Source organism: Enhydra lutris, unplaced genomic scaffold (genome assembly GCF_002288905.1).
Source record: "Enhydra lutris kenyoni isolate GAN:26980312 unplaced genomic scaffold, ASM228890v2 scaffoldscaffold86, whole genome shotgun sequence".
Classification (NCBI taxonomy): domain Eukaryota; kingdom Metazoa; phylum Chordata; class Mammalia; order Carnivora; family Mustelidae; genus Enhydra; species Enhydra lutris.
The window spans coordinates 3,894,420-3,907,287 of record NW_019154170.1 but is presented as its reverse complement, the minus strand read 5'-3'; the positions used below and the strand labels follow the sequence as shown (position 1 = coordinate 3,907,287).

General features: G+C 60.2%; 3 protein-coding genes across 7 annotated transcripts in view; 1 reads left to right on the top strand and 2 right to left on the bottom strand.

Moving 5' to 3' along the window:
- The window catches only part of LOC111161786 (nuclear factor I C), a 60,371-nt gene extending 60,023 nt beyond the window's left edge, over positions 1-348 (top strand). For 4 of the 5 annotated variants that reach the window (XM_022525741.1, XM_022525744.1, XM_022525740.1 and 1 more), the window contains one exon: positions 143-348. In XM_022525741.1, coding sequence (XP_022381449.1) covers positions 143-160 — 18 coding nt within the window. In that variant the 3' untranslated portion in view covers positions 161-348. The remainder of the gene's footprint in view (positions 1-142) is intronic. The other variant, XM_022525743.1, reaches the window with a different exon arrangement.
- Positions 349-9,146: 8,798 nt separating this feature from the next.
- On the bottom strand, positions 9,147-10,329 carry LOC111161687 (small integral membrane protein 24-like). The gene is made up of 3 exons (XM_022525497.1): positions 10,194-10,329; positions 9,970-10,081; positions 9,147-9,273 (listed from the first exon to the last, which is right to left on the bottom strand). Exons 1-3 carry the CDS (start codon positions 10,327-10,329, stop codon positions 9,147-9,149), a joined length of 375 nt encoding a protein of 124 aa, XP_022381205.1.
- A 1,715-nt stretch (positions 10,330-12,044) lies between these two features.
- The window catches only part of LOC111161648 (small integral membrane protein 24), a gene marked incomplete at its 3' end in the record, with an annotated part of 2,857 nt that continues 2,033 nt past the window's right edge, over positions 12,045-12,868 (bottom strand). The window contains exon 4 of the mRNA XM_022525412.1: positions 12,045-12,120. Coding sequence (XP_022381120.1) covers positions 12,045-12,120 — 76 coding nt within the window. The remainder of the gene's footprint in view (positions 12,121-12,868) is intronic.

Sequence of the window (12,868 nt, the reverse complement as noted above, 5' to 3'; positions counted from 1 at the left end):
GACATGTTTGGGACACAGGAGGCGGGTCCTGGGGAGGCGGGTGCACCGGGCAGTGGCCAGTGCGGTCCATGGTGGGAGCCTGACCCCCATTTCTCTCTTTCTCTCTCTCTCCTCTCTCCATGTGTCCCCATTGGGCACCCAGTCCTGGTATCTGGGATAAGAAAGATTTCTTCCCACGCCCTGCTCCTCCGTCGCGGGAATCCCAGGGGGCCGCACTGCCGGCCCCGGCCCACGTTTTCAGTGGAAAGTTAGAGCGAGCGAGACGACCCTGCCGACTCCCAGCCTGGCCGGAAAGACAGAATAGACACACACACGCAGGAGGGAAACAAGCAAAAAGAAAAAAGGCAAAAAAAAAAAAAAAAAAACCAACCACCACCACAACAACAAAAAAGACAAACAGAAAAAAAACCACCATGAAAATAAACCCACCCATCCAAGACGACGAACAGTAGAGACGGCCACCCCTCAGAACTCTCGGGACGCCGCGGCCGGACGCCGTCCTCAGTCCTCACTCACTCATCTCCGGCTGCTGCTCTCCGAGGGCGGGCGTCCGCTCCCTGCCTCCGCCCCAGACCAGGTGAGCGCGGCCCAGTGCCCCGGCCCGGGCCCCACCGGGCAGGACACCCAGCAAGGCCACTTCTCCCTGTGCCCCCGCCACCGGGACGCCCGCCCGGCCTCGGTGTCTGCCGAGTGGGGAGGCGGGTGCTGGGGGGGGTCCTGGGGGGGGCGGTTGGCAGGCAGCAGAGGCCGACGTGGAGGCCCGGGTGGGCGGTGAAACGACACAGGCAGAAGAGGGTTGTGGGGAGACCCTGGGTGTCGCCAGGGCACTGGGACACGTGGCGGGAGCATTATCAGGAGCGTCCCGTGGCCGAGGGCCCTCCGCCTGGCCCCCACCGGCCCGGCTCGGACTTGGGCTTGCAGCCGCGCGCCTACCCTGTTTGGGAAGAAAAGTCTCTATGCAATTGCCCCCCAGCTCCACCCCCGGCAGAGGAGGCCCCCCACCCCGCATCCCGCCGCTGGCCCTGCTCCGCACCCCCCACGCCACCCCCGGGAAGGGACCCACGTTGCACACACTGTAAGAAATGCACTTTCCGAGGAAGGGGCTGGGGGGCAGAGTGGAGAGACTCAGAGCTCCTGGGGAGGGGACACCCTGTCTGGAGCCTCCATCCGCCCGAGCCCTGGGACGGGAGGACCCCCCTGCCCCTGCTTAGCCCACGGAGGTGGGAGGTGGGAGCGAGTGGTTTAAGTGCCTGATTCCCACCGCCCGCCCCCCTTTGTCCAGCTGGAATGGGAAGTGGCCGTGGGCCCCTTCCGTTCCCTCCCCCGACTCAGCCACCTCCAGTCGCTGACCCTCATTGCTGTGCTCCCCTCAGAGCTAGAGAGATGGGGATCCCCCCCCACAGGTGGCCCAAGGGGCAGAGCTAGACTCCTCAAGCCCTGCCGTGCTCGGGCACGGGGGTGGGATCTGGGGAAGCCAGCGGGCCCTCCCTCGCCTCCTCTGCCAGTGCCTTACATCCTGGAGCGACACCCCTCCCTGGCGCCTCCCAGCCCAAAGGGGGGCCACGGTTTGCACTTTCATCTTCCCCCCGCCGAAGTGGGGCACAGCCAGGGTGTTGCATCAGAGCCGGGCCTCCAGGCACCCACAGTGTGCACGAGCCCGGGGGTGGGGTCGGGGACTTCTGTCTGGGGCAGGGGGGGTCGGCACCTAGGGGGGGTCCCCTGTGGCCATGTGGGGGACCTCCCATCTGCTAAATGTTTTCCGTTGAGCCGCTCCAAAAACACTAAGCTGGGGACCCCGGGTGCCCCCCGAACCCCGGCTCCCTGGCCCCATCCCCACCCCCACCCCAGGATGGCCATCTTGGGTGGGGGAGCCTGGGAGGGGGTGTTAGGTGTTCTTGGGTCACGAGGCCCAAACACAGGGACCCCTCCCACCCCATCCATCTGAGTCCCAACAGGCCTCCTCCATGCCTGGCCCTGGGGAAGACCTTCCCCACCACGACCCCTGACCCCCTGGCCTGGGCCAAAGCCATCGCCCTGGGCTGGGCCTCCACCTCATCTGCTCCCAGCCTGGCGCCCCTGGCCCTCTCCTGGTACCCCAGGCCTGGCCAGCCTCCCCCCAGCCTCCCCAGAAACTGGACTTTCCTCCCAAACCAGCCCAAGGGGCTTGGCAAACCCACTCAACCATCCAGAGAAAGACCCTTCCCCACCAAGCCCCCCCCATTGTCCAGAGGCATTCGAGAACCCTTGGTCCGTCCGTCTGTCCCCAGGGCCCCCCTCCATGGGGTAGCTGTTGGGGACCAAAGCATGGGCCGCTCTCCCGGAGGGCAGGAGGGGGTGGGTCGTGCAGCTGGGGTATCTGGAAGCTTCTCCGCCGGGAACCTTAGGGTGCGGGTAGGCAGGGTAGGGAGGGCGTCTGACGGCCCCCAGCTACCTAACTTTGCATGGTGCTTCGTCGGGGATTCCTGTGACCTGGCTCCTGAGGCCAGCTCGCTGCGGCTGACCCTGCATGGCAAATCGTACCTGGCTCTATCCCCCCCCCCCCCCCCCCCCCCCCCCCACCCCCCCCCCCCCCCTCTTTAAAAAAAAAAGATACAAAAAAAAAAAACCTTAAAAAAAACTCCATGTTTCCTAATTTGCACGAAATTTTTTACCACATGATGTGCCTTGCCTTCCGAGAATAAGTATTACCTTTAAACAATATCAGCGCACAGATAGCTGCATGCTCTGCTCGTGTAGTTCCAAAACAAAGAGACAAAACAATGACATGAAATAAAAAATAAAAACTGAAGGGGGATGTATTTCTATTTGTAAAAAATAAAATAAAAATAAAAAAAATAAGAATTAAAAACAGAAAAAAAGGAAAATCCCACGCTTAGAAAAGCTATCCACAGAACAGTGGCTCCGTGGCTGGCCCTGTCCCCCCACCCCCCTGTCGCCACGCCTCCCGCTGCAGTGGGGGGCGCGCCCTGGTGCTCTGCCGCCCCCAGCCCCACCCCTGGGCTCCAGAGGAGCCCCTTCCGAGGCCCCCGCCCACAGCAGCGGACGGACCTCAGGGGTGAACCCTGGCCCCACGGGGTGGCCGTCCTGCCTCCCCTTTCCCGCAGGCTGGCGTCCCCCTGGCTCAGGGTCACATTGCCGCCCCCCTCCAGGCTCCCTTCCTTCTCCCCCCAACCCCTCTTCCTTCTTGCCAAAGGACTCCCCAGCCACCCCCCCCATCCCTGGAGACCGGCCTGGGGGCGGCGCTCCCCTCCTGCCCCAGCACCCACTTCTGTCTTCCAGCTGTGAGGGGTGGGGGGGGGCGGTTATCTGGGATGAAACAAAACAGAAGCCAAACCCAATATATGCAGTATCTGTCTGTCTGTCCCTGTAGACCTAGCTTGGCCACCCCAGACCCGGCCGACAGCCCGCGGGCACGGGGACGACCCCTGGGCACGGGCCGCTCCGTCTGGTGGCTGTCACACGGTTGTCTTGTCCTTAATTCCACATCCTCTTTTCCTTCCTTTCTCCATTATTGTTGGTTTGTTTGGCTTTTGTTCTTTTTTTTTCTTCTCTCTCCCAATTTCCTTTGCTTTTTACTCGACCAAAGCTGAGACAGTAGCAGCCGGTTAGTGGGGTGTCCGAGGGCTGGGCCCTTTAAGCTCCGGCCCCCCGGCACCCACATCTCCTGTGGGGACACAGCAGGCAGATGGCCGCCCCCGGAGCAGGGAGGAGCCCCATGGGCCAGCCTGACTTCCATCCACCATCAGACACTCATCCCATGCCTTCTTTTAAAAAGATGCCTCCACAAGTCAGGGGCAGGGGGCAGGTCGCACTCTCAGTGGCTGTGGCCGTGGCCGTGATTTGTCCTTTAGTCCGAGAGCTCACGTCCCTGCGTGTCATGTTTCATGCGGTAGATTTCTGGGTTTTATCCCTTTCCCCTCTCCCCCAGAATTGGGGAGCAGACACCCAGGGGAGGGGAGGAAGTGTCCCACCCGGACCCCCTCCCCGAGGGTCTTCGCGGGGACCACGTCGTCCCTTCGCAGCCTGCCCCCAATTGTGTGCCCCGCTGAGTCGGTAGTGCCGTCCTGGGCCCGTGTGTCCCCCACCCCCACCCCCCAGGAAAGCCGAAGGCAGAATAAGACGGAGAAACAGGGACCCAGCCAGACCCTTCCCCAGCTCTCAGTGGGGCTGGTGTTGCAAACACGAGGAGGGCCACTGGGCCCTGCATGGTTTTTCACGTGTGTGAAACTAACATGTTCTCCAGCCCGTCCCCTCCCATGCCTGCTGCCCCCACCACCCGTGGTCCTTCCCCGCCAGTGGGTGGCCCTTCAGCCTGACCCTGGGCTCCAGCCGTGCAGGAAGAGAACAGAGAGGCCTCCTAGATGTATGCACGTTGCCCTCACGCCTCTCTAGGATGAGGGCATGGGCTCCTGACGAGGGTGGAAAAGGAGGTGTGGAGGGGCGGGAAGACCCAGTCCCGTCCCGCTGCGGAGAAGGGGGTCTGGGGCCCCCAGGCTCCTGCCAAGTTCCAAGCCCAGACCACCCCAACCCCTGGCCCTGAGCTAGACAATCAGACCCAAGAGGAGCCCCGAAGGGGACCTGGGGGGTGTCTGCACCCCCCAAGCAACAGACAAGTCCGGCCTCAGCCCTACACTTCCCCGTCTCTGCTCTGGAACCTTCTGTCCCCGGGGACGGTGACCAGTTAGGTGGGAGCCTGGGGCCGGGAGCAGCTCCTGACCCCCGCAAGGCGCCGCTCGAGGACCCTCTCCCCACTCTGGCCCCTCCTACGGTACTCTGACCCCCCCAGTTTAGGGCTATTCTGTACACACACACGCATATATATAAATATATATAATTTTTGGAGTTTTTTCTCATAATACAGGTTCTACAGTGGCTACTTCTTATTTTGACCTGGATTCCCTCTCTGAGATCCCGGTTTCTCCTTTTCTTTGTGGAGGGTGTTGGAAGACGGGTTCCAGAGACCCAACCTTACATCCAGCTTCCTCTGCGGGCCCCCATCTTTCCCCGCTTCTGCCCCTCCGGACCCCTGAGGCCCCCACCTCTACACTGACCCGGCCTCCCCGGTCCATCCCTCCATCCATCCCCCCACCCCCCAGGCGAGGCAGGGGGGCCAGACCCAAAGCTGTGCCAGCGGGACTTGTTGCCAGCGATACCAAAACAAGACTTTTCCCAAGCAGTGCCTCACATGTCTGCTGGTGTGGTTTCGGGGTTCTCCTCCCCTGTTCCGCAGGGGTCCTCCCAGGCCTTAGGAAAGAGGCAGTAGGATCCAACAGGAGTCAGGGCTCGGACCGGAAGGAAGTCACGCACCCCCAAGCTTCTGCCCTCCCTGTAGCCCTCCATTCACACCTCCTGGCTAGAAGGGGACCCCCGGGAAGGGGACGGGAGCTGTCCCAGCCCCCTCCGGTTGGGAGCCCCTGAAGTCCACTCCCCACCCCATCCTCCCACTTTGGGTCCCAGCCAGGCCTCCAAAACCAAAGTCCCTTCAAATCCGGGGGGCCCTGGCCTCTGCTCCCAGCTTCCTGCCCTCCCACCCCAGGACCCTACATGGGGGAAGATGAGAGGGTCTGAGGGACAAGAGCGCACGGGGCAGGGAGGAAGGACAGAGACCCCCTGAGTTTCCTTGTTCTTTGCTCTTCTTTTCCTTTTCCTTTTCTTTCCTTCCTTCCTAACTTTCTCTCTCTGAAAAACTTTTTGGTGGTGTTGCTTTTCATTTTCATTTTCTTTTCCCTCCGAGATATTTTTTGAGGTCCCCCCCCCATTTTGTATTTTACTGATATTACCAGGATAGTTTACTCTGTCTCTCGCTTCCTGCTCGCCACACACACCGGATCACACACACCCCATGCTCGTGAACCCAGGTCGGGAGACGGTCCCGGCTGGGTCTGCCGCCCGCGGCTCCCTTCCCCTCCGGGACGGGGACCCAGGACGGCTGGCAGACCAGCCGACTTCCCGCTCGCCCGCCCGCTGCCGCCGCCGCCGCCCGCAGCATATTCTGGTCATAACCTTGTATATTACGCAGTCATTCGGTTTCTGCAGATGCGCCTACCTACGTACCATTTACAGAAAGTGACTCTGGCTGTTATTATTTTGTTTGTTTGTTTCCCTATGCAAAAAAAAAAAAAAGAAAGAAAAAATAAAAAAAAATGAAACAAGGGGGGGTTCCATAAAAGATTCAATAAAAAGCAAAAAAAAAAAAAAAAGACAAAAGAAGGAAGAAAAAAATGTATAAAAATTAAACAAGCTATGCTTCAACTCTCGCTGACTGTCCTGGGTCCTCCTTTCTGTGCTTTTTGGGTGGTTCTGTGTGAGAGGGAAGGGAAGGGGCTGGGGCTGCGGGACGATCGGGCAGCGGCTGAGACCTTGGCCTCTGTCCAGCAGCCTCCAGGGACCCTCCACAGTGCCTAGGGACATTTGTTGATTGGGGGGAGGCTCCTGGCACTGAGGGCTGGGGCCAGGCACCCAGGGCGCCCACACAGAGAGCAATCTGGACCCACATCCGTGTCCGCAGGGCCCATGGGAGGGACACCCTTTCCATGTTGACGTCGGTGAGCTCAGGGCCCAGGTCCTTCCTGCAATGCTCCCGGTGGCCTGTGGTCTCCCTGCCCCTACACTGGTCTGTTTCACAGCCCTGAACCTTGGTTCCTGCTGTTCTTTTGCTCATCACTGCCTCTTCCTCCAGGAGGCCCACACACCTTTCCCCAGTCTAGCTTCCTCCCCGACCAGCCTCGGATCTCCCCAGGGTCTTCAGTCAACAAACCCCACAGGCATCTGTGCAGCACCTGCTCTGTGCCGGGAAACCCCACCCCCTCCCCAGCTCCAAGGACAAAACCTGGCACGCAGTCAGCGCTCCATAAATGTACAGAACACTTTCCCTCTTTTCCACCTGGCAAAGTCCCATTCATTCAGCAGATTTCCTGAGCATCTGCTGAGTACCAAGTATTGGGGACACAGCAGGGAACATAATGCCCAAAATAACCTGCCTTCATAGCCCTTACAGTTCCAAGTTGGGAAGACGCATGGTAAACAATAAGAATAAGTAAGATATGTATCAGAGGAGGGGCGCCTGGGGGGCTCAACGGGTTAAGCCTCTGCCTTCAGCTCAGGTCATGGTCTCAGGGTCCTGGGATAGAGCCCCGCATCGCATTGGGCTCTCTGCTCGCGGGGAGCCTGCTTCCCCCTCTCTCTCTGCCTACTTGTGATCTCTGTCAAATAAATAAATGAAATCTTTAATATATCTATATATTTCAGAGGAGGTAAGTGCCAAAGAAGTAAAGCAAAGTAAGGGAAAGGAGAGTGGGTTTCGCGTGAGGAGTTAACATTTAAACAGAGATGAATAGGAGGGACACAGCCCCCTGGAAATCTGACAGATGAGTGTTTCAGGCAGAGGACACAGTCTGTGCAAAGGCCCTGGGGCAGGACGCTGGATGAACAGCCAGGAGGCCCGCGTGACTGGAGCACTGTGAGGGGCCCAGGGAAGAGGGGAGGACAGGTAGGGAATGGGCCGGTCCTGCAGGGTCTTGGCCTCGGGGAGGACTTGGGCTTTTTCCCCAGGGAACCAGGAGACAAGACTTACAGAGAGGGACCAGCAGGCACAGTGCCCTCCACTACACGCGGATGTGCGGCCCCACGCCGCCGCCCAGGCAGGAACAGACGACAGTCGTCGGGACGGGGGCGGGGCGGTCCGAGGCCCCCCAGATGCCTCAGGTCCCCTTCCCGCGTCCCAACCCTGACAGGGCTGGGCGCTTCCGCCTCAGCAGCGAGGTTCTGGCGCCCCCTTGTGGACGGGCGAGGCTCTGGACCCAGGAGCCGGGTCTTGGGCGGAGGGGCCCGCAGCCACCTGCGCCCCATTCCCCGCCCCCGGTCCAGCAGCTCCCCGCAGCTGGAAAGGGGGCGCCAGCAGGAGCTTCTTTGGCGGAGCGAAGGCCCAACCTGTTTGGGGGCTCCGGGTCGGGAGCTCGACCGGGGTGGGGGTAGGGGTCCGCCGGCGCCCTGAGGCCGGCGGGCGGGGCTCGGCCGGCGCTGGGCGGGGGGGCAACCGGGCCTCCACCGCGCGGGAAGCCTCCGTGTTCCGCAGACGCCGGCGCCCGGAATGAGGCCGCTCTGGGCTCGGGGACGGTCCCGCACAGCATGCCGCTCGCCGCCCTGGGCCTCCGACTTCAGGCCATTAAAGGGGTGCAGGCTTGTGACAGCCACAGGACCCCCACAACTTCCAGACGCCCCTAGGGGAGAAGTATGCCCCCCGCCCCCGTGGAGAGCGCGGAGTCGCACAGCCCCGCCTTCTCCCCTCCCCCGCGGCCGCGGCGCCACCTCCCGCCCGAACCCTCCGCACCCCCAGCTCGGAACCCGAACCCGCGCACCTGGCAGGGACGAGAGGCGGAGGGACGCGGGGACGCGGCCTGGACACGCCCCCTGTGCCCTTCCAGATCCCCCACCCCGAGCAGGAGCCTCCCAAGCGCCGGCCGCATCCCCACCATTTCAGCCTCCCGAAAAGCTGACATTTATTAGACACCTTCTGGGTTCCGGGCTCCGTGCTTCGGATTTTCATGGACACTGTTTCGTTTAATCCTCGTGACAATTTATAAAGGATCAAGTTACTCCCCCCACCCTTTTACTGGACAAGAAGCTTAGGCGCAGAGAGGTTAGGTTACACGCTGAGGCTGCACAGCAAGGACGCTGGGAGTTCAAGCCTTTCGGGGAGCTGCCCCGGGGTGGGGGGAGGACGCTGCGTTCCCTCCGAACCTCAGCACCCGCACCCAGGAACAGCTTGCAGGCAGTGACCAGCAAATCAGTGCCCAGAGGGGGAACCCTCCTCTCCCAGGGCACCGCCATGTGCTGGGCCCACTCAGCGGGACAGCTGGGCCTGATCTGGGACCCGCAAACACTGTAGGGCCTTTGCAATTTCCTCCCACCGTCCCTCTTACCCCTGAGAAGGGGGCTGGGGAAGGGGGTGTATAAAGGCCCAGGTAAATGCAAAGGGGGGGGGGGACGTGGGGCGGGACCTGAGCCCTCCTCATTCAGGGACACTTCATCTGAACCCCACATGGCATCATTTCACTGGCCCCAGGACCAGCTTTTTGCTTGTAGGGCGCAGAACAGGCATTGGGCATCCCTGGGAGGCCTGCCTGGAGGAGGCAGGTGGGAAGCCTTCATTCAGAGGAGCTCTGCACTCTCTCGTGGTTTGGAGGCCCCCCTTTCTCCTCCAGCTCCAGCCCCCCGTTGCCCTCTGCTTCTTTCTCCTCTTCTCTCACAGTCCCCTCTTCCTTCTCTTTCTTGCTGTGGAGACAAGAAGGGTCCAGAAAACCCCACGTCATAAGAATTTCGTGTCCAGGCCTCGCAATCCCCCCTGAACCTCTGAGCCCATGCAGAAGCTGAGCTGAGCTCAGACAGGTTAGGGCACCGGTGCTGTTTGAACAAGAAGCCAAGAAGCGCGCACAGGAGCCCACTCGGGAGCTCCGGGGCCCTAACCCAGCTCTTCACACCCGGGCCCCCTGGCCTCCGGGGTCTCAGGACCGTGGGTGAGGGAACTGGCAGAGAGCCAGGGAGACGGGCTGATCGGTGGGTGGCTAGGCAAATGAGTGGATGGGTGGATGGATGGACGGATGGACATACGGACAGAGGGTGGGTGGGAAGGTGGACGGAGGTGCAGACAGTGGGAGGGACACACACATAGGACTGGACGGAGGGACGGATAAATGCGTGGGGTTTGAAGGGAGGTGATAAGGACCTTACGGATCCCATCTGACACACACATGAGCCCTGGGGACTCAGGGAAGCCCCCTTGCTTTTTAGGCAGAGAGTCAGGAGGGAAGACAGTGAGGTTATATGAGGCTCCCTGGGTTCTGAATCAAAGAGTAACCCCCCGGGGCCCTGCCCTGCCTCCTGGGAGGCTCTGCGAGGACGGGGGGAGGGGAGTGGCTCTGAGCCCCTCAGGTTCCACAGGGGAGGGACTCAGGCAGGAGCGGGGCCCACCTGTCACGGGACTGGCTGCACCAGATGGCGTAGACCACTGTGAGGATGAAGAGGAGGAAGAGGGCGGCCAGCATGGCCCCCAACCCCACCAGCCACGGCTTCCTCTGGGTCACTGCAGGCAGGATGGGGCGGGGTCAGCAGCTGGGCTGGAGGGGGCAGCGGTAATGGGGAATGGGGGGTGGGGGGAGCTCCCTTCCCACCTCCTCTCCTTCCCGAGGCCTTACAACAGGGTTGGGCCTGAACCGGCTGCAGGACCAGAGCTGCCAGAAGGGAGACTGGGCCAGCGGTCATCCGGAATCTGTCCATCCTTGTCCGTCTGTCCTCGCCTCTAGCCAGAGGGTTCTGGGGATGCCACCCCATTAGAAGAGGAAGTGGCCTGCCCGGGACACCCCAGGGCAGGGTGTGGCCAGTGCTGCAGGAAGTGGGGGGATGGGGCCCTCTTCCCGGGGTTCTGGGTATGCTGGGGAGGGATCCCATGTCCAGGGCATCCAGCACCTTGTCTCCCTAAGGTCCCCCTTGGCCCCCTCACTCCCCACAGCCAGAGCTACGGGAGAGGCTCAGGAAAGGTGGGGATGCGTCTCCCAAGCGCCTACTGTGCGCCAGGCCTTGCCATGGCTCTTGGGCCCTGGAAACTGCTTCAAGCCTCCTAACTCTTGTCCTCAGGGTGCAGACGAGGGGCTACCTTGCCGGGGCCACACAGCATTCCAGAGGGACACCGTGCTCCCAGCTAGGATCCACAGCCAGGAACAGCCCCCCACCCCACCCCTGCGCTCCAACCCTCTCCCATCCTAGGGCATTAACCTCCAAACCCAACCTCAGCCTATAAAGAGCCTATAAACTCCCTCATCACGCGGGTTGCCGGCCTTCGTCCCAGCTCTGCCTACTGCAGCCCGCGAGACCTGGCCGGTGGCGTCCCTCTTTCTATGCCTCCCTATTTTCAGCTGGGAAACGGGACTAATTGTGCACTGATGGAGGCGGAGGACGGAAATGCCCCAGGCTCCCTGGGAGCATCTCTGAGGGCCTGTATTATCTTGATTTTACTTATGTTTTCTGCACCCCCTGGTGGACGATTCTGGAAGTGTTCTAGCAGCCTTGGCTTCATCCTACCAGCAACCCCAGCTATCAGCCCCAGAACCGAGCCCCGATGCCAGTCTTTGTCAAGGTCCTTATTAAGAAATAGTTAACATCCAGGGCAAGGTCCAGTGCCCAGAGAAAGTGAGGTGAAAGGGGAGGCTGGAAACTGGGAGGAGAAAGTACTTGCCCCTTCCCAGGGGAACGCAAGAGACCTGGGGCACGCAGCCTCCCCTACCCAGTTCCCCGGAATGGGGTCACGTGACCCCCAGACGAGGGGTGGGGTAGTGAGGATTTCCTAGGATATGGTGCTCTCGGGGCTCAAAGTCCAGGGCTCAGGGAGCAAAATCAAGATTGCAGGGAGAGGGCGGGGGGTGGGGGGGCGGCATCTGGGCACCATGTAGCCTGCTCTCCCGTACCTGCACGAGCATTGACCCCAACCCCAAAATCTGCCTCCCCCAGGGGGAAACTGAGTCCAAGAGACAAGAGGAACCCTTCTGAACAGCTCTTATCAGTTCTTTAATTCAGGTCTCGGAAAAGCAACCCCTACCCGGTGTTGGTCCCTGAAGCTGAGTAGGACAGGGTAGGTTCTGGCCAACAGATAGCAGGGAGAAGGAAAAGAAATCAGGCAGTGGGGAGAAGTAGATGGAGCCATGAGATGGTAGGGGCTTGGGGGTTTCTCCACAACCAAGAACGTGCTCCAAGTGCAAGAAGAATCACTAGGCGGATAAGTCTGGAAGGAGGGCAGAAAGAGCCCACACATGCGCACACAGAGCCCTCCCTGGCGGGGCAGGGCACGTCCCACGCCTCTTCACTGGGTGCTCTCGGTTCTACATGGAGTTATTATGGTGGTTTCACATCCGGGCCATTGCTTACACGGTGTGGAAGGGGCATCTGTGGGCAGCTGCCTGGAGGAAGCGAGTGCCGACTCTTCACATGGCCATGTTTGTGACCTTCTCATAACCTCCAGACTCCTTCTTCTCCTCCAGCTCCAGCCCTGAGTTCGTTTTTCCTTCTTTCTCAGCCATCTTGCCCTTCTGGTCCTTTATCTCCCCTTTCCTCTCCCTCTTGCCTTCTTCACTGTAGGGATACAAAGGGCCCAGACCACAATGAGAAACAGTCACTCCCATTTAATTGGCACCTACCTGGGCCAGGTGTTCTGACCTTTGCTGAATTCTCAAAACAGTCCTCAAAACAGAGGAAGCCTTGCTAGTTCCATTTCACAAAGGCAGAAACTAAGACTCAACCATCCCATGGATGGACAGGTGGATGGAGATGGGTGGGAGGATGGACGAATAGGTAGATAGGTAGAGAAGTGACCAGAAGGTTGCAGTGGAGGGTTGAATAGATACACAGCATGGGAGGTTAATTAGAGGAGGGAAAGAATGAGGGGCTAATGGATGGCTGGATAGGAGTGTAGAAGGGTGGATGGACAGAGAGATCATTGGGCTCATGGGTGCAGGAAGTGGATAGGTGGATGGATGGGTGGGTGAGGAGGTAGATGGGTGGGTAAGGGAATGAATGGATGGATGGTTGGGTGGGTGGGTGGGTGGATGGATAGATGGGCAATGGGCAGGTAAGTGGTTAGGTGAATGGATAGCTGCATGGAGAGATGAATAAGTGAATGGGCAGATGAGTGAATGAACAGGAAGAAGAAGAGAATGACAGATCAATGGATGGGAGTATAAATGGGTGGGCGAATGGCAATGTACAAAAGATGAATGGATCAATGGGTTACTGGGTAGGGAGACTGACGGATGAATGATGGATGGTTGGAAAGTGAAGCATGGGTAGGTGGATGGATGGATGAGTGGGTGGGTGGATGGAT